Source organism: Musca autumnalis, unplaced genomic scaffold (genome assembly GCF_047663935.1).
Source record: "Musca autumnalis isolate F117 unplaced genomic scaffold, ASM4766393v1 scaffold_3, whole genome shotgun sequence".
Taxonomy (NCBI): Eukaryota; Metazoa; Arthropoda; class Insecta; order Diptera; family Muscidae; genus Musca; species Musca autumnalis.
The window spans coordinates 150,220,653-150,241,865 of NW_027411866.1; the positions used below are offsets into that span (position 1 = coordinate 150,220,653).

The 21,213-nt window shown below is 41.1% G+C and overlaps 1 protein-coding gene across 9 annotated transcripts in view; it reads left to right on the plus strand.

The window, feature by feature from the left end:
* ldd (lipid droplet defective) overlaps positions 1–21,213 on the plus strand; it is a 131,006-nt gene that overhangs the window by 105,494 nt on the left and 4,299 nt on the right. For all 9 annotated transcript variants that reach the window (XM_073974817.1, XM_073974821.1, XM_073974825.1 and 6 more), the window contains 11 exons: positions 2,704–2,894; positions 2,959–3,293; positions 3,359–3,542; positions 3,609–3,907; positions 12,305–12,477; positions 12,534–13,528; positions 13,584–13,764; positions 13,833–13,945; positions 16,929–17,643; positions 17,823–17,930; positions 18,054–18,449. In XM_073974817.1, coding sequence (XP_073830918.1) covers positions 2,704–2,894; positions 2,959–3,293; positions 3,359–3,542; positions 3,609–3,907; positions 12,305–12,477; positions 12,534–13,528; positions 13,584–13,764; positions 13,833–13,945; positions 16,929–17,643; positions 17,823–17,930; positions 18,054–18,449 — 3,690 coding nt within the window. The remainder of the gene's footprint in view (positions 1–2,703; positions 2,895–2,958; positions 3,294–3,358; positions 3,543–3,608; positions 3,908–12,304; positions 12,478–12,533; positions 13,529–13,583; positions 13,765–13,832; positions 13,946–16,928; positions 17,644–17,822; positions 17,931–18,053; positions 18,450–21,213) is intronic.

Below are 21,213 nucleotides of genomic sequence, written 5' to 3' on the forward strand. Positions count from 1 at the left end.
TGGTCGTACAAGCATTGAAGATGAACCACGTAGTGGACGTCCAAAAACAGCAACAACAACAGAAATTGTAGCCAAAGTGCATGATATGGTATTAAATGTTCGACGAATAAAAGTGCGTGAAATTGCTAATATCATGGGCATCTCAAATGATCGAGTCCATTTAATTTTGCATGAAGAACTACAGCTTTCTGCAAGATGGGTGCCGCATTTGTTAACAGTCGATCAAAAACGCATAAGAATGAACATTTCTCAAGCTTGTTTGGATCGTTTTAAGCGAAATAAAATGGATTTTAAGCGTCGTTTCATAACTGTTGATGAGACATGGATCCACCACTATATTCCAGAGATAAAAGAACAATCCAAACAATGGACTGAAGCTGGAGAAAGTGCCCCAAAGAAGGCAAAAACAATTCAATCGGCTGGTAAGGTTATAGCAACAGTTTTTTGGGACTTCAAAGGTATTTTATTGATTGACTATCTGCAAAAGGGTAAAACAATAAATTCAGAGTACTATTGCAACCTTTTGGATCAATTAAATGTACAAATTCGTCGTCCTGGCATATAACACACAAAAATAATTTTTCATCAAGACAACGCACCAGCGCACAAGAGTGTTTTAACAATGGCTAAAATCAACGAATTAAAGTACGAGTTGCTACGAGAATATCAACCAGTAAGGAAAGGATCAAATGCGCACCACTAGTCAGGGTGAATATATAAAATAATTTGGGAGTTATATCCAAATCATGACCGATTCGGTATAATTTGGCACATTTATTTCTAGACCAAATTCCTTTACACATTCCAAATTTCATCATAATTGGACAGACATAGCATGTTTCGGGCATAAAATACCTAAAATCGGCCGAAAAAATATATGGGAGCTATATCGAAATCAGAACCGATTTCGATATAATTTGGCACATTTGTTTCTAGACCGAATTCAGTCACACATTCCAAATTTCATCGAAATCGGACATATATAGCGTGCAGCAAATACGTGAAATCGGTCAAGAATATATATGGGAGCTATATAGAAATCTGAACCGATTTTGTTTAAATTTCCACATCTATATCTAGACAATCCAAATTTCATCGAAATCGGACATATATAGCGTATTTGGTGCAGCAAGTACGTGAAATCGGCCGAGAATATATAGGGGGGCTATATCGAAATCTGAACAGATTTTGATTAAATTTGCACATCTATTTCTAGACAGTCACATATTCCAAATTTCATCGAAATCGGAAATCGGCGGAGAATATATGTATATATATGGGAGCTATATCCAAATCTGAACTGATTTCGATATAATTTGGCACATTTATTTCTAGACCGAATTCAGTCACACATTCCAAATTTCATCGAAATCGGACATATATAGCATGTTTAGTGCAGCAAATACGTGGCCGAAAATATATATGGGAGCTATATCCAAATCTGAACCAAAAAGCAATAGCGTTCTTACTATGATGAAAAAATTATGTTTCACAATTTTCAGCTGAATCGGATAACAAATGCGACATGTACGTTACGAACAAAAATACATGGACAGACGGACGGATATACATATTTCCAAGTTACATACAAATGCTCAAAGACATAATACCCCTTACCACAACAGGAATGCAACAGGGTACCTCCTCATGACATAAGTTGACAATTTTCATGCTTGGCCGTATCGCCAGAGACATCTTCCTGATCTAGAGAAAGAGATCCAAAGGTACAAACGGGAACCCCTAGATCCAGGAACCTACCAGGCAAGTTTGCTTAGCTTTAAAACTGTTGCCCAGATGGTTCAGAGGTATAATGGGAATGCAGTACTCGAGATCATACTCATCCATCGCAGCAGAAGAACGACAGCTACCGAGGCAAACACGAGATGTTTTAGCTCAATTAAGGTCTGGAAAGCGCTACCCACTCAATTGTCCCCTGATTGCTTAATAACCCAGACAAATCAGTAGAGCGATTCTCTACGAAGTGATGTAGAAAATACCTATTTTTGAATGGTTAAGCATAAAGAACATAAAAAGTTATCATTTAAACTCATTACTACGGGTCAGCAATGCGGACCGGGGTCTGCTAGTTCTATAATAATTGTTTCATAAACATCCCAAAAGGAAAAAGGAGACTCCTGGTTGGCACAAATGACTCCCAAAATTAGATCTAGCTACAGGATGGACCATCTCCGTCAACTCTTTCGGTTCTCCGCAATAGTTCAACACTTTTTTGGCTTTAATCGAGGTTTCTTCTTCTTGGAGCGTATTTTTATAACGGGTAGTTGTTGTGACTACAATATTATAATATTTTTTTTTGCTTTGGGGAAGCCAATACTTCGTGAGACGAGGCCCTCCAAATTTCATAATTCGTGTATTTAGGGCGCTCGAATGTTCCAAAAAGCCCCAGCAAGTGGTATTCTTGCAATATAGAAGAATGTTGTTTGGTGTGGCATTGGTTAGGTCTGTCTGTAGAATAATTGGGCCGGCCACGGTTTAAGTTACCTTCCCCAGAAAGGCCTATAAATGTACGCTGGAAACATCCAAAACGTCTTTAGTCACCTAAGAAAATATTATTTGTTTTTAAAATTATGGATCTATCTATACTATATTTAGTTTTACCACTCGTATTATTTTTTTTAGAGAGGAAAGCCCACTGTGTTTCATTGGGTCTAATTTTGTGAATTTCTATTATTTCTCTTCCAGATAATGCGAGCTATGGGCCTTAAATCCTGTTCCGAGTTGACATCTTGGTGCATTGTGACATTTTTGGAAATGTTATTCATTTTCTTATTAGTTTCAATTATCCTTTATTCCGGAGGCATGGTCGTGTATACAAAATGGTTGTTCACCATGATATACATTTGTTTGTTTGGGGCTTGTCTGATATCCTTTTGGTAAGATCATCACTTTAAAATAATTATCTATCCATTCTTCCAATTTAATGTATTTTCTTTGCAGTTACATGTGTTCGACCTTTTTCAATAGCGCCACAATTGGAGCTGTCGCCACCACAGTGCTGTTCTTCATTAGCTTCTGTCCATATATTATTGTTTTGTTATTTGATGCCCAGTTGAATTCTTTAGAAAATTTCCTCATCAATCTATCATTTACTACCGCTTTTTCACATGGCTGGAGTCATGTAATGCGCATGGAGCTGCAAGAAATTGGTTTAAGTTTTGAGGCAGTTTTCCGTGAGGGTCTGCGAGGAGAATATGGATTTTCATTCTTTATGCTAATACTGGATTTGTGTCTCTATGCTGTTATTGGTTACGTTCATCAAAGGTTTAAGGATGGTAAGCAAGATTATTTTATATGATTTCAATATTCCCTAAAATCTTTTTATTATGTCATTTTGCAGATGACAATCGTTTTGTTGAGGTCCAAAGAGAAGAACTGGACTCCAGTGTGGGAGCAACCCTTACCAATGTTACCAAAATCTACGGGGACAATAAGCAAGCTGTTAGCGATATTTCACTTTCATTCTTTAGGGATAAGGTGACTTGTCTGCTGGGTCGTAATGGTGCCGGAAAGAGTACTATTATGTAAGTGATGTGTACAAAACAAAATTGGGTTGTTAAAATTGTTCGATTCTTCCATTCCCTTTGCAGAAAAATGCTAACGGGTCAAGTTGTACAAACTACGGGACGTGTCATTCTGGCTCAGGCCATGTCTCGTGGAAATGATTACGATAAAGTTGGTGTCTGTGCCCAAGATAATATTCTTATACCGAACTTAACTGCCCGTGAACATTTGGAGCTGTATGCCAAGATCAAGCTAAAGCGTAATTATGAATCGGAAGTTGAGAAAACACTGAAGGATTTGAATTTTGGCAAACATGAAAACTATCAAGCCTGTCAATTGTCTGGAGGTTATAAGCGTCGCTTGTGTGTAGCCATATCGTTTATTGGTAAGTCGAATGTGTCTTCGTGAGGAATTCACTGTTGGGAAAATGTGATGGGATAAATCAGAGATTATTTCTTAATAGAAAAGTATATAAAAGGAGTTTAATTAAATACAGCGCAACACAGAAGAAAGAATAAGTTGCATAAGGATTGCAGTTGATGGGTTCCATAAAAGTGCTATATTTTCATGACGAAAACTTTCTGTCTTTCTTTTCCATTTGCAAAAACCTTCTGATCTTCAGCTCATCTCGAAAGAGAAAAACGACGAAAATGTTTTTCCATTAAGACAGATTTCTAGATGAAGTGTCAGTAGGAACTGTTTAGTCGGAAAAACATTATGTTGCCCGGTTGGCAGCCTACTGATATTCTCATGGAGTTGATCGACACTTGACATTTAGACGCACCCAGCAAATCCGAGTTTGAAAAATGTCGTTTGAAAATGTCTCTACTTTGTTTTGCTACAAATTGGTGTTGATAATGCTGTACTAAATAAAGACTATGAAGATTATTATCGATCTAGGCACTCAGATCCAATATTTATTCGTTAGTTGGGCTGCCTACATGCAGCTAGTCGCATTGATATGTCAATATGGAAACTCTTGGTGTATTATTTGCCGAATTCTGTCGGACGGAATTCTTGGTGGATCATTAGCTAATAGCAGATCTGCTGGAGAAGTCAAGTAAAGTTGCCGACAATATTTGTGCACCAGTGGAAAGCCCTTGGGCTTGAGGTGGATGGTGGTCAGGTTGTAGTTTTTTTTAATTATCTGGTTCTGTTTCCTCTATGCCATAGCTTGTCACCACAGGAACTCTGTGACCATACTGTGTGAACACACACAATCTCATTTGTGGTGACTTTCATCGTTATTCTCACCACCGATTATCATTCTTGTTAAACCCTATACACTTTCATACGGGCAAAATGTGCCTCATCGAAATAATGGTTTTAGACCCCAAGAATGTTTGGACGAAATCCGTTTCAGACAATTTGGAGTTGATTTCGCAATGTCCGTCCGTGTGTCTGTCTGACTGGCTGGCACGATAACTCTCGAACGGATCAACCAATTTGGTCCAAAATTTGGCTTTCCTAAACTTAGTTTAAGTTCGAAGATGGGTTGTATCGGTCCACTCCTTCCGTTACCTCCCCCACAAAAGTTCGGAAATGTTCGGAAAATTTGTGCGCACGATAAATCTTGAAGTGAGTAACCGATTTGGTCGATACTTTGCACATCGTGAAATTTCTACCAGACTTAATTAAAGTTCCAATATGGGTTCAATCGGTCCATTCCTTCGGGTACCTCCCACACACTATTTCGGAAAAATTCAGTTTAAGAGGTGCTCTCGAATCGCTTTGATTTTTGCTGTTACAACTTGTATTCACTGCCCCCCATACCACGGTACAAGTTTCATCAGGGGCAAGTCCATACTTCCTGAGAAAATTGCCTAAAAGGTGCAAAAGACCCGGTGACACCGTGTGTAGTGGTTGAAGCGCAAGATAACTGTCCAACGGATTTGCCGACTTGGTCAAAATTTGGCCGTCGTAATATTTTGTCCAAACTTAGTTTAAGTTCGAAGATAAGCCACATCGGTCCACTTCTTCAGGTACCTCCCCCACAAAAGTTCAAAACTTACCGATTTGGTCCATACTTCACACATCCTAGTACGTTTACCAGATATAAATCAGGTTGGAATATGGACTATATTTATCCACTTCTTCGGGTACCGCCCCCACAAAATTTCGGATAAGTTCACTTTAAGAACTGGTCTTGAATCACTTTGATTTTTGTTGAAGCAACTTAAATTTGCTGCCTCAATTACGACGGTAAAAGTTTTTTTTCAGAAGCAAGCCCATATTTCTTTAAAAAAAAACAGCCCGAAAGGATTAAAAATCCCCTATGACACCATATGTAGTGGTTGGAGAGCACGATAACTTCCGAACCGATCAACCAATTTGGTCCAAACTTTGGATCTCCTAATATTTCGGCCACATTAATTTAACTTCAAAATGGTCCATATAGGTCCCCTTCTTAGGGTACCTCTCTCACAAAAGTTCAACATTTGGGCCTAAGTGCAGTTTAGGCTATGTTCTAAGATCGTTTGCAAATGTATAGTGATGGTGTTCGTTGTGGTCCTGTTTACAACGATATTATGTTTTCCGTGGAAAAGTCCATGCTTGCTGGCATACTGGTCCAAAATGTATACGATGACCCACTGAAATTACTAGTGGCCGCGATATCTATCGATAAGATATGACTCCCTAAATAAGATCCAGATCAATAATGGACTATGTCGGTCCATACCTTCAAGAACCTCCTCCGCAACACTTTTTCACTTCAATCCTAATCAACATTTTTGTCGGCAGGTTCAAATGTCCAAAAAGGGTCACAAAATTCTGAGAAGACCCCAGACATAGTCTGAGGGTATATCTCTGTCGGCATAGCCTTTTTAACTTGTTTTGACAATGAATTAACACACACGATATTTATCGAGAGAGGGAGATAAAATCTCGTGAGTGTGACCAACACAAACAGACCTGATGCATTTGTAGTGGTTGGTGAGCCCTGCTTTATGTCCAGACTCAGTACTGCAATGTGTGAGTGGGTTTGGCTGGGCACCTAAACAAATGCAGCTTGTTGTGGCGTCGCAATCCACATGCGGAGCATGTGTTCGTAATCGTGTCATCAATGCCCAATACGAACGACTACACTGCCCGAATCTTAATTGGACTAGAAGCACTCGTGTTTGTCTTGACTGCTGTAGTTTTTCTGGTACGATGAATGGGGTTGTCCCTAAGTACGGCATTCACACGCAACTGCATCACTGTGAATGCTGAAAGTTGCCTGATAAAGTCATTGATCTAGAGGTTACATTTTGTACCTTTAGACCTCTCTCTCTAGATCATGAAAATCTCTTCTTGCGTGCATAGATGGGAGAAGATTCTCCACGGTGTAACACCCAAGCAGGTACTGCTTCGACTATATGACCTTACTTACTTACTTAGTTGGCCCATTACAGAACATTTGTTCCATAGATCGAACTAAGAAAATATCTCCATTCCTCTCCGTTTTTCGCTTGACTTTTTGGAATACCAGGCCTTTTCATTTCTTCATCCACTTGTATGCTCCATCGAAGCTTAGGCCTGCCGATTCTGCGTGCACCGCCATGTGGCATGTATTCAAACGCCTTTTTAGCGGGTTCATCATCGCTCATTCTAATGATATGGCCTAGCCAACGCAATCGTTGCATCTCGATACGTTTAACTATATTCATGTATAGCTTATATAGCTCGTGGTTCATACCACGTCGATATTCACCGTCAACGCAAATCGGCCCGTAGATCTTTCGAAGAATTTTCCTCTCAAACACACCAAGCACTGCCTTATCTGCTTGCGCAAGAACCCATGCTTCGGAGCCATACATTAGCACGGGTAGTATCTGCGTTTTGTATAGTGTTTTTTTTTTGTTTGACGAGATGTGGCTTTGTTTTAAATTGCTTAATTAAACCATAGTAGCATTTGTTGGTCAATACAATTCTTCGTCTTATTTCACAACTGATGTTGTTTGTTGTGTTTATGGCAGTGCCGAGGTAGACGAAGTCTTTAACTACCTCAAAATTATAGGTACCAACTTCCACAGTTGGTCCGAGCTCTATGGACGCTTTCCGCGTCGACACCATCAATTTGGTCTTTTCGCCGTTTACCGCCAGACCCACTTTCGCAGATTCTGCTTCGACCTTCCTAAAGATATCAGTTACTTCCTTTAATGATTGTCCCATGATGTCTATGTCATCAGCATGGGCAAGTAACATGTGGCTATTGGTGTAAAGTGTGCCATTTCTTTTGACATTTGCATCTCGTATTACCTTTTCCAGCAAAATGTTGAATAGGTCACACAAAAGGCTGTCTCCTTGTCTGAAACCTCTTTTGGTACAAAATTCTTCGGAGAGGTTCTTTCCAATTTTAACTGAGGACCTAGTATCAGTTAAAGTCATCTTACAAAGCCGGATGAGCTTTGCGGGGATACCAAATTCAGACATTGCGTGGAATACCTTTGATCGGAGGGGACTGTCGAATGTTGCTTTATAATAGACAAAAAGGTGAAATGTATCGATCTGCATCTCTTGGGTCTTCTCTAGGATTTGCCGCAGGGTAAATATCTGGTCAATGGTGGAATTGCCAGGTCTAAAGCCACATTGGTATGGTCCAATTATTTCGTTGACCATTGGCTTTAGTCATTCGCACAACATCCCTGACACTATCTTATAGGCAATAGGGAGAAGACTTATGCCCCTATAATTGGAGCATACAGTCTTATCTCCTTTCTTGTGGACGGGACATCGGATGCTCAGGTTCCAATCGTCGGGTACGCGTTCTTCCTGCCAGATGGTACATACACCTTATCAGCGCGTCGCCTCCGGTTTTAAACAGCTCGGCTGGTAAGCCATCGGCTCCTGTTGCTTTATTATTCTTTAGCCGGTTGATTGCTGTTTTTACCTCATCTTGGCCGGGCGGTATACATTCTATACCATCTTCTGGGATTGGATCTGTGGTATCATCGCCTTCGCTACTATTGGATACCAGCAGATTGGAAAAATGTTCCTTCCATATCCTGAGCACGCTATCTATATCTGTTACCAGATTACCTTGCTGGTCTCTACAGGAGGATGTGCCTGTAGCAAAGCCATCTGTTTGATGTTTCACTCTTTGGTAGAATTTTCGGACTTCATTCTGGCTCCTGTACATCTCGATTTTTTTCACACTCCCTCTTTTCCACTTCTCTCTTTTTCTTGCAGAAAAGACGTTTCTCTTCTCTCCTTTTCTCCCGATATCTCTCTCGTGCGATACGCATTGCTACTGATTGTAAAGTAGCTCTATATGCCACATTTTTCACTTCGGTAGCAGCACGACACTCCTGGTCATACCATGAATTCCTTTGTGGAGGTCTCTGGAATCCAAGTATGGATTTTGCGGCTGTTTGCATGGAGTGGGCAATATTTTGCCATTGTGTTGTTATGTTATCGGGACAAGGAGTGCTCGCGTTAAGCAATTGGGCTAGTTGAGTGGAATATGCTGTGGCTATCTGTTGTGTTTGCAGCCTATCGATGTCCAACTTCCGCGTTGTGTCTGTTCGTGCTTTATTTGCAACGTTTAGACGGGTACGTACCTTTGCTGCAACAAGGTAGTGGTCCGAATCAATGTTTGCGCCTCGGAACGATCGTACATCCAACACGCTGGATAAATGTCTTCCATCCATTACAACATGATCAATTTGATTACTTGTTCTTTGATCTGGAGACAGCCAGGTGCCCTTATGAATATCGAGATGATTAAATCTGGTACTGCTAACTACCATGTTTTTTGCAGCGGCAATGTCTATTCGCCTCATACCATTGTCAGATGTTTCATTGTTTAGACTGAATTTCCCGACTGTTGGGCCAAAGATATTCTCCTTTCCAATTTTGGCATTAAAATCGCCTAGAATGATTTTAATGTCATGGGCAGGGCAACGGTCATATGTTTCTTCTAAGCGCTGGTAAAATATATCTTTGGTCTGTTCGTCCTTTTCTTCAGTGGGAGCATGAGCGCAAATAAAGCTGATGTTGAAGAATTTAGCTTTTATTCGAATTGCAGCAAGTCTTTCATTCACTGGGGTGAAGCTGGATACCAGATGTTTTAGTCTCCGACTAACTACAAATACACAACCAAACTCATGCTTTACGTCATGGCAGCTATAATACAGTGCGTCACCTTTAGGTGTTGTTGTGACGCCTTTCCCAATCCATCGCATTTCCTGTATGGCAGTAATATCGGTCTTGTACTTTTCAAGTACGTCTGCCAATGCGAAGACTGCACCTTCTCTATAAAGAGTGCGAACATTCCAGGTGCAGATTCGCAGATCATGGTCCTTAAAACGTTTGCGGGGTTCGTCAACTTTAGAGGGGTTTGTTTTTCTTTTCTTTCGTTTTTTCATAGTAGGCTGTTTTTTCTAGGGGAGGGTTACTAACCCGACGCCCAAACCCAAGTTTTTAACGTTCTTATGGGCGAACGCGCGGCACATGTTAGCTCACTACCTTTAACGGGTGTTAGAGGCAGTTCCCCAGGTGACACCACGGGGAGGTCAGTGTCCACTTGGGATGAAAGAGGGACCAAGATAAATCCTGGGCTTTGCCATGTTAAAACCGCTCAGGACCGTTCCTTGGTATCTTCCATCCCCTACGTCACCCGTCTCTCCACTCACTAATTGAAAAACCATGCAGTGACAACAGTGTTTCTCTAATTGTTGTTGTTGTGCGCCGAATGCTGATGTAGAGTCAGGAGACAGGTGAGTGAGTGGTTTTGGCAGGGTACCTAAACAAATGCACCTTGTCGTGTCGTCCCAATCCACATGCAGATCATGTAATGGTGATCGTGACATCAATTCCCAATACGAACGACTGCCCGATTCTTAATTGGACTAGAAGCACTCGTGTTTGTCTTGGCTGCTGCAGTTCTTCTGGGGGTGGTCCCCAAGTACGGCATTCACACGATACTGCTTCAGTTAGTCTGAATGCTGAAAGTTGTCTGATAAGCTCATTGGTCTAGAGGTTACCTTTGGACCTCTCTCTCTCTCTCTAGATCATGAAAATCTCTTCTCCACGGTGTAACACCCAATGCTTCGACTATATAACCTAAGGATATGAAATGATATCTAGCGACCACTATGCGACGCTACGCAGACTGAAACTTGGGTGCATAAAGTAATTTATTAAGCATAAGGAAATATGCATTAAAAGAACCGGCAATACCCGGTGAAGAAATCAGGCGGTCGAATAACTTCGAAGAAGTGAACGCTCCATTAGTTGACAGCAACGACAGCGATTTGGTCTGCTTCTTTTATAACCTAACCCCTAAAGACCCGACAAGAGATTGAGTCGATACCATAGAAGCTTACAGTCAAAGCAACTACCATGTCCTGAGTAAGGGCGGTATAAGTAGCAGTATCCTGCAAAAGCGTCCGTTATATGGACGAAAAGGTATAAGTCAGCGATCTCTAGTAGTAAGAAGAAAGTTGAAGACAATAATTCAACCTGCAAAAAAGAGTTGCGTTATTCGAAGACACCCCCGGACCATGAAGAAACCCATGGCCCAGCAACCTGCTCCTCACTCATCAAGTTGTCAGGCGATAGCTAATGCTATATCTGTTCATTTGATTGACACATATGATGGTTTGTCAGCAATTATTGCTAAAGCCGATCTCGATTATTGTTTGATTCATTGGTTGCGGGTGAAGTGTCATCTAAGGAAGATTATCCCCTCGGACGAAGTTGTACAGAGGTCAAGGTTATAATCTGCCAATCAGAAAATTCACTGACTAGTGTAGTCGCCATAGGTAGAACGCTTTCCAAACCCGTTTCTTCAATAACATAGATTGGTGAGGATCACGGACAGTTGTACCGACTTGTTATATTGGCGCGTTCCTGTCCTGCTCGTTCTATTTATTGATGCAACTGTAACCTCGTCAAAAATAGGTGCCGAGTGGGGTTGTAGAACGAGTGGGGTTGTAGAACGTGCCCTCGACCACCAGAGGAAGTAGATTTGGTGTAGCTGCTGCTTATTCAAGTGGGGTTGCAAAACGTGCCTTTGGTTTTAAGGCGAAATATAAGCGTCCATCGGACCGCTACTGCCGTAGGTGGTTGTGTTGTCGTCCGAATCAAGTAGGGCTGTAAAACGTGCCCTTGGCTTTAAGACTCTTGTCATTTATATTGGGCGGTTGCTGCGGGTCTCGACTGTGAAACGCTGCATCGATCTGCCGAAACCATTCATCGGATAACCGCAGTGACAAAGCCACTGTCAACTGTCCTGTCATTTGCTTATCGGACTGCCCCTGTATAAAAACTGCTGCCAACCGTCTTGTCACCCATATTCATCATTCCATGATGCTACTTTACATCTGATTATTTAAGTTCGTCGCATCCTCTAGTGCCAAAGTGTCATCTGATACATAATATCAACACCCTATGATTTGGTATACCTATCGTCAGGTACAACCAGTGTATTGTGTGATAAAAGAACGATACGAGGGCTGCACGAATATTATCTGACTTAGGCAACACCGCGTGTTGCCAGGCTCCATTTGAAATTTGGGTTGGAAAGTTTGACAGTTTATAGCCTAAACGTACTCAGGACAGTTCTTTCGGAGGGGAAAACGTTCCGATTTCGGAGCGAATGTCTGAAATAAATTTCCCTTTCAAATTTCTAAAGGATTTTCTTCCAATTTCTTTGCGAAATCGGACTGAAATCGATCCAATTTCGTTACGATGTCGGTACGATTGGTTTTGCTGGGTTGTTAAGCCTTATTTATTGAGGAAGTGTGCCCCCATTATTATTATTTGTGAAATTCAAGTGTTACTTATATTTTTCTAGGATCTCCCAATGTGGTCATTTTGGATGAACCTTGCAATGGTGTTGATAATAATGCTCGCAAAGATATCTGGGATTTGATTGAACGTCTGCGCAAAGGAAGAGCTGTTATCTTTGCCACTCATTTCCTCGATGAGGCAGAATATCTTAGCGATGTAATTGTGATAATGAAGAATGTAAGTAGAACACCACTAACCGATAATGTAAACTAATTTACACATTTCTCTTTTAGGGCAAAATAATCGCCAAACACAACCCGGAAACATTGAAAAATCATTGCACATCCTTCTATGAGGTTAGCATGAATAGCCGCGACTCCCAAACTTCAGAAGTTATTGTCGATAAGGCCAATAAACTATTGACCAATTTCCGGCAATTGGATAAGGCATCACCGGCAGATTTGAGTTTACGTGTTTCCTACGACCAACTAAATCAGAATTCCTCAGAGTACATGTCATACCTGGAAGAGTTACAAGGCGATGGTCGCATTAATGATTTGTGTGTTGAATCCGAAAATTTGGAACATGTTTTCAAAAATCTCGACAAGAATCATAGCAATGGTGTGGTATCGTCGAGTCATAATAATGGTCACTCCTCCTCCTCCAATGATTTGATGAAAAATATAAAATTAAAACGTGAATTGGGTTGGAATATGGTAAGCAATGAACCTCTGTCTAAATGTACCGCCATGCGTCAACTTTTCTGGAAACGTTTGGTACACTTTAGTCGCAACTATCGCATGTTGTTGTGTGTTATTATATTGCCGGCGATTTTTGAAATCTTGGCCATGTGGTTCGTCTCACAGCGTTTGGAAGATGATTTTGATAAAACCATAAAATTGTCGAGAGGCCTATATCCCAAGACGACACAATTTATGAGCATGGAAATTCCAATGAACTTTACCGAGGATGTCTACTCTAAGTTAAAAGGAAATTGTCCAGCAGGGGCAGATCTGTCATGCAAAGAATTTCCCAATAGCAAAAAATCATTCTATTGGGTTTTGAAAACCCTCAACGAGTATCAAGAGAAACGTTATGGTGGCTATACCTTCAATGACTCCAAGACAATGGTGTGGTATAACAACAAGGGATATCATTCGATGTTGGCATGGTTGAATGATTTGAATTCCTATATGCTGAAGGTGGAGACCAACAACACGAATTATAAAATCTCATCCTATAACGAACCTTGGGAATTGGGTTTCCAGGAATTTAGTACAACTTCAGTGTAAGTCATAATATTTACTAAATTATATGTCTGTAAAATCTTATCGATTTTCTAGTTTGCGCCAAGCCGGTGATTCTTGTTTGGCATTTATCCTTCTCATTGCATTTTCAATGATTGTGGCTGTGGCCTCGGTTTATCTAGTCAATGAACGTGTCAAGGGTGAAAAGTTACAACAACGTTTGTGTGGTGTTGATGCTGTTACCTATTGGTCGGTGGCCTTTATATGGGATTTCTTGGTAAGATTTTGTGTTGAAACTAAAATTTTTAAAGAGTTTTTAATTTGTTCCCGTTGTTCATTTTTTAGATTCTCATTTTGGGTATTTTCGTTTGCTGTGTTGTCATATTGGCCTTTGACATGCCAGTTTTCACCGATCGCCAACAGTTGTGGGGCATCATTGTATTGGGTTTATTTTTTGGGTAAGTTTTTGCAAGAAATATCTTTTTGTTTTTGAACGAACAAGTAAAAAGGGGGTTAAGCGGTAATAGAAGACATTTTAATTCTTCTTCCAATAGAAGACTTTTAGACGGTCCTCTGTCCATATAAGGCCAGAATATCTTTTGCTCATAGAAGACCTTAAGAAGGTTTACTACCATAGAAGATCTTTAGAAAATCTCCTCCCTTAAGAGACCTTTAGAAGGTCTACTTCCAATAGAATAGTTTTGGAGGACCTTCTACCCATAAAATACATTTAGAAGATCTCCTCGCCCTAAAATGCCTTTAGAAAATCTTATCGCTCTAAAAGAAGGTGCTCTCGTCCTAGAAGAACTTTAGCGGGTCTTCTGACCACTTATGACGTTTAGAAAGTATTTTCCCTATAGAAGAACTCTAGAAGGTCTTCCACCCATAGAAGACCTTCTTCCAATAAACCCCCTAAGAAGGTTTCGTCCACTACAAGACCATTAAAAGGACTTCTCACAAAATACTTTTAGGAGGTCTTCTACCCATAAAAGGCCTTAAGACCGTTTTGTACCCATAGAAGACCCTCAGAGGGTCTTCTGCCCACAGGGGACCTTGAACAGGTGTTCTTACCACAGAAGGCCTTTAGACGGTCTTCTCGCCCTAAAATACCTGTAGAGGTTCCGATGAACCTTGAGCAGATCTTCTTACCACAGAAGGCCTTTAGGCGGTCTTCTCGCCCTAAAATACCTGTAGAGGTTCTGGTGAACACAGAGAACCTCTAGAAGGCCTTCTTCCCAGAAGGTATTTTTCCCACAGAAGACATTGAATAGGTCTTCCTCCCACGAAAGACATTTGGACCTTTGATGGTCTTCTGACCTCAGAGGGCCTTTAGAAGGTCTTCTTCCCACAAAACAACTTTAGTAGGACTTCTTCCCACAGAAGACCTTTAAACCTGTAGAGAGTTTTGACCAGGGGACCTTTAGGAGGTCTGCTTCCCACAGAACACCTTTAGAAGGTCTGCTTCCCACAGAAGACCTTTAGTTTGTTTTCTCCCACGGAAGACCTTTAATTTGTCTTTTTCCCACCGAAGACGTTTGGACCTGTAGAGAGTTTTGACCACTGAGGACCTTTAGAAAGTCTTCTTTCCACAAAATACTTTTAGAAGGAGGTCTTTCCATAGAGGACTTTTGGAAGGTTTTCTCCCCAAAGGAGACCTTTAGAAGAACTTCTCCCCAAAGAAGACCTTTAAAAGCCTTCTTCCCATAGACTTTTAAAAGGTCTTCTCCCCATAGAACCCCTTTAGAAGATGTTCTCCCAAAGAAGATCTTTAGAAGCTCTTCTCCCCAAAGAAGTCCCTTTAGAAGGTCTTCTCCCAAATGAAGACATTTAGAAGGTCTTCTCCCTAAAGAAGATATTTAGAGGGTCTTCTCCCCAAAGAACACTTCGAGAAGGTCTTCTCCCCAGAGAAGACCTTTAGAAGGTGTACTACCCACAGAAACCCTTTAGAAGGTGTACTACCCATAGAAGACCTTTAGAAAGTATTTCACTCATAGAAGACCTTTAAGATGTCTTCTTTACACAAAATGCCTTTAAAAGGTGTTCTACCCACAGAAGACCTATATAAGGTCTTATACCCATAGGAGACCGTTAGGAGATATTTAGAAGGCCTTCTTCTCACAATAGAAGACATGTAGAATATCTTCTCCCCGTAGAAGACCTCTAGAAGGTCTACTACCCATAACAGTTAAAACACCTGTAGAACGGATTATTCCCACAAAAGACATTGAGAAGGACTTCTGCCCACATAAGACCTTCAGAGGGCCCTCTGGCCTAGAAGACTTATAGAAGCTTTCAGCCCATGGAACACGTTTGGAAGATCTTCAACCCCTAGAAGACCTTCGGAAAGTCCCTGAGAAAATCATCTACTCATTGGAGACCTTTTGAAGGCCTTCCTCCCATAGAAGGCCTTTGGAAGGTATTTTTTATCGTAGAAGACCTTATGAAGTTATTCTTCAAATAGAAGACCTTTGGAGGCTCTAAAAGATTTCTAGAAGATCTTCTAGCCCCTGAAACCCCAGTAAAAGGGAGAGAAGACATTTAAAAGGACTTCTAACCACATAATACCTTTAGAAGGTAGTCCACCCATAGATCCCCTTTGGAAGCTCTTCTGCCATTAAAGACCTTTGAAAGTCTTCTCGCCATAGAATACCTGTAGAAGGGCTTCTACCCATAGAAGACCTTAAGAAGATATTCTTCACATAGAAGACCTATTGAGGCTTTTCTACCCATAGGAGTTTTTTAGAACGCCTTCTTCCCACAGAAGATTCTTAGAAAGTCTTCTCACAATAGAAGACCTTTAGAAGGTATTCCATGCAGAGAAGATCTTTAGAAGACCTCAAAGAAGGTTTCCTTTCCATACAATACTTTTAGAGGTCATTTAGAAGGCCTTCTACCCATAGAAGTCCTGTAGAAGATCTTCTACCTACATTTCATTTTTAAGGCCTTCTCCCCATAGAAGGCCATTAAAAGGCCTGCTTTTCAATAATAGCTTTGGAAGATATTTTTTTCATATTATCCTTATCTTAGAAGGGAGACATTTAGAAGATATTCCTCACATAGAAGACCTTTAAAAGGTCTTCCTCTTATAGAACCTCTTTACAAGGTCTTGTCCCCATAGATTACTTCCCAAGATTTTCTGTCCATACGGGATCTTTCTTCTTACCATAGGAGGTTTTTATGAAGATTTTTTTTAGAATACCTTTGAAGTTTTTTATTCCTTAGAAGAGTTCAAGAAGTTCTTCACATAGGAGACCATTAGCAGGACGACTTCTTACCATAGAAGACATTTATAAAGTTTTCTTTCCATAGAAACCATTACCAAACCTTCCCCCCGTGTAGCCCAGTTAGAAGTCTATTTTCCTATTGAAGATCTTCTCCCCAAAAACCACAATTTTTCAGATTTGAAATTGTATTAATTTTTTAAATTTATTTGTTTTTCAGATTCGCCTGTATTCCGGGAGTTCATTTCTTCGAAAAGTGTTTCAACGACTCCAGTGTATCGATTGTTGGAATCTTTATTATAAATGTTATTATACCGCTATTCACACTCTCCACAGTGGTGTTGTTGGGTGTGGTGGGTGACTCTCCCATTTGGGATGATTGGCGTCATTTCCTCAACCATCGTCTATTTATCATCTTCCCACAACATGCTTTGGCCGATGGTCTATTGGAATTGTGTAAAAATTATATGGTTGCCTTAACATTCAGACGTTTCGACATTGACTCCTATAAGAATCCTGTTAATAGTGATCTGCTACAAGTCCACTACATATCGATGTTTATTGTGGGTGTATTCTTTTTGACCTTAAATGTGTTATTGGAAAGTGGCCTTCTGGGAGATTGGAAAGAAATGTTAATGGAACATTTGGCATGTTTTGGTTCGCCGAAGGCTAAACAATTTGATGAGCTAAAAGTGATTTCAATACAAAATTCACTTAAGCGAAATGATAAGAATTCGATTAGTGCTCTTAAGGTGGACAACTTGAGTAAGAAATATCCTGGTCGTGGACATTATGCTGTATCGAATGTTACATTTGCCGTTAAACATGGCGAATGTTTTGGTTTGTTGGGCAAAAATGGTGCTGGAAAGTCGACAATTTTCAAAATGCTCTCTGGGCAGTTGAGACCAACTTCGGGACGTATTGTCTATGAAAATGTAAATAGTAAATTAAGTTATAGTCCCTTATTTTGGACGAAAATTGCCCGTGAGTCTTGTCTTTCCTCCGTTTCAACTTAAAATAGAGAGTGAGAAAACTCACGGGAAATTTAATTTCAGAATAAACCCCATAATTTCCATAGTGAAACTGATTGAATTGTTTTGTTGTTCTATTTTAGCCGGAAATTTCCTATTGTCCTCAAACAAATACTCTGGATGATTTGCTAACGGTGCGAGAATGTATTGAATTTTATGGAAAACTAAGGCGCATAACTGATTTGCCAAAGGTACGTTTCCAATTTTTCTATGTCATGTTTCTTAAAATCATGTTGCCAATTTTTTGTTCTATTCAAACCAAAAATGTTATTGTCCCTTATATAATCTGTTTTTTATATCTTTTTTCGTAACAGCTTGTTAATGGTGTCCTTGAATCATTCCAATTGGAGACATATCGTGACGTTTTGGTGAAAAATCTCAGTGGTGGTAATCGTCGTAAACTGACGGTGGCAACATCTTGTTGTGGCCGCACTTCAGTGGTTCTTATGGATGAACCTACCAGTGATATGGATCCTGTAACCCGTGCTTTTGTTTATCGCACCATTGATGATTTGTTGGCCGAACAGCGAGCCATTGTGTTAACCTCTCATTCCATATCAGAAATTGATCAAATTTGTCATCGCATTGCCGTGCTAAAAGATGGTCAAATGTTAACCTCCAGCAGTCCGGAAAGTTTGAAAGCACAATATGGTGGATATTATAATGTTACCGTCTACTGTGATCAGGATAAGAAACGAGCTTTAGAAAAGGTAAGGCATTAAAAGATTCCATTATTGGAACATCCTTCTTGTTGCCCAGTCCGAACGAAGTGTTGAACATTGCGCGACATCTCTTGTAGAAAGTTTTATATTCCAAAACAATATTTAGGAAATATTGTTAATATTTGGATGTTGTCGTTGAAAAATATGGTGCTTTGGTGTCGGAATTTCAGGTTCAGCGCCTTATTTGCGGAAGGTGGATTGTACCGTGATGGCAACCAAATTTAATGTATTCTATAGATAATTGTTAAGAGTAGTCATAGTTGAAGAAGCTGTCTCTCAGCAATTAATGTACTACGGACGATTGGGATACAATATGTTAAGCGGGGTCATAGGATGGAAGTCTCTGGTATCCATGTACTGATTTTGCGGCTGTTTGCATGGAGTGGGCAATGGTTTGCCATTGTCCTGATATGTTATAGGTACAAGGAGTGCTTTTATTAAGCAATTGGGCCAGTTGTGTGGAATATGTTGTGGCCATCTGTTGTGATTGCAGCTTACCGATGTCCAACTTCCGTGTTGTGTCTGTTCGCAATTTATTTGCTACGTTTAATCTGGTACGTACCTTTGCTGCAACAAGGTAGTGGTCCTAGTCTATGTTTGCACCTCGGAACGATCGTACATCCAACACGCTTGATGCATGTGTTCCATCTATCATAACATGATCGATTAGATTACTTGTTCTTTGATCTGGAGACAGCCAGGTGCCCTTATGAATATCGAGATGCTTAAATCTGGTACTGCTAACTACCATGTTTTTTGCAGCTGCGAAGTCTATCAGCCTCATACCATTGTCAGATGTTTCACTGTGGAGACTGAATTTCCCGACTGTTGGGCCAAAGATATTCTCCTTTACAATTTTGGCATTAAAATCGCCTAGTATAATTTTAATGTCATGGGCAGGGCAACGGTCATAAGTTTCTTCTAAGCGCTCGTAAAATATATCTTTGTTGTTGTTGCTGTTGTAACAGTGTTTTTGTTATGTTTATTTGTTCGTTCCTCTGTTCAATCTGGCTCTGGGTCTATCTCCAGTTCCAGAAAAGTGGCTGCTTCGATGGGATGTAGCCACAGATCCACTGGAGTTAGATGGGTAGGTTTGGCGGGGCAGTTAAAAAGGTGTTGTGTGTCGTGCGGGCCCATGCCGCATACTGGGCAGATGTCTTGCACGGCGCGATCGATTTCCGCCCAATAAGAATTTAGGCGACTGCAATATCCCGAGCGTAGTTGAGCCAAAACTACTCTAGTTTGTCGTGGCAGCTGGCGCTCCTCAGCTGCGATAGATGGAGGATGTACTCCGAGTACTTTATTCACACTATAATTGCTTAAGGCCTTGGCAACTGCGTCCGTGTGAATGCTTTTCAATCCTGCTTGATATGCTTGTTGATCTAGGGGTTCTCTCCTGTATCGTTGGACCTCTCCCTCTAGAGCATGGATATCCTTCCTGATCTCCCTGAATGGGCCGGTCCTACCCACAAGATGGTGATTGGGATGGCTCACACGATAACATCCAAGCAGGTACTGCAACGAAAGCATCTCATTGTGTTGCTTTACAGGAAGAATTTTTGCCTCCTCATGTAGATGGTCCACTGAAGATTTGAGGAGGCACCATGTCGCTGTTCTCAGGGCGGCATTCTGGCAAGTTTGAATCTTTTTCCAGTTCGAATCACACAATCTCGGGGACCAGACTGGAGCCGCATAGCTTACCACAGACCGACCTATCGCGTTATTTGTGGTCAACAAGGTTTCTTTATCTGCACCCCAAGTGCTGCCGGCCAGGGACTTGAGGACCTTGTTCCTACTTTTCAACTTGTCGCAGATAGCTGTGGCGTGTGCGCACGACGTGAATGTAGTGTCGAATGTGACCCCTAAAATTTTAGGGCAGTTTGTGGTCGAAATTCTGCTACCGACGACCACGACATTCAACTCACGTCCAAACTGCGCTGTCCATGTGGTGAACAGAGTGGCTGTAGATTTTGTGGGGTAAATCTGCATATTCCTCGAATGGAAAAAGGTGGTAAGATCAGTTAAATAGTTGTTCAGTCTCTCACAGATGTCATCAGGATAGGTACCCGACGCTAGGATCGTGCAATCATCCGCATAAGTTACGATCTCGATGCCGTCTGGGGGGAGCCGAATACAGGAGAGTTAGGGGTTAAACAGTTCCGGAGATATCACCCCACCTTGAGGAACTCCCTGTTTCACTCTACGGGGTTTGGACTTCTTGTTTCTGAATTCAACGTACGACTGGCGTCCACACATATAATTGACTATCCAACGTTTCAACCTTGGCGGGAGGGTTGTCGGCTCAATGTCCTCAAACAGCGTGGTGTGTCTGACTGTATCAAAGGCTTTTGATAAATCAGTCGCCACCATAACTGTTCTATCGCACGACCGTCTCTGGTTGAATCCTCGACAAATATGTGTGGTAATGGCGTGCAGCGCAGTTGTCGTGCTGTGCTGCTTACGGAATCCATGCTGATGATCGCCAACTTGATAGCTATTTCTGATACTGGGGAGGACAAAGGCCTCAAGGGTCTTTGCTACGGGCGACAAAAGCGAAATCGGCCTGTACGATTCACTTTTGCTGGCATCCTTGCCGGGCTTCCGTAATGGGACCACCCTGCCCATTTTCCAGACTTCGGGAACAATGAGGGTGGATAGCGACAAGTTGAGAACTTTAGTGAGATACTCCACTCCCGGCTCATCCAGCTGCTTCAGCATTATCCTGGAGATTCCATCAGGGCCCAACGCTTTG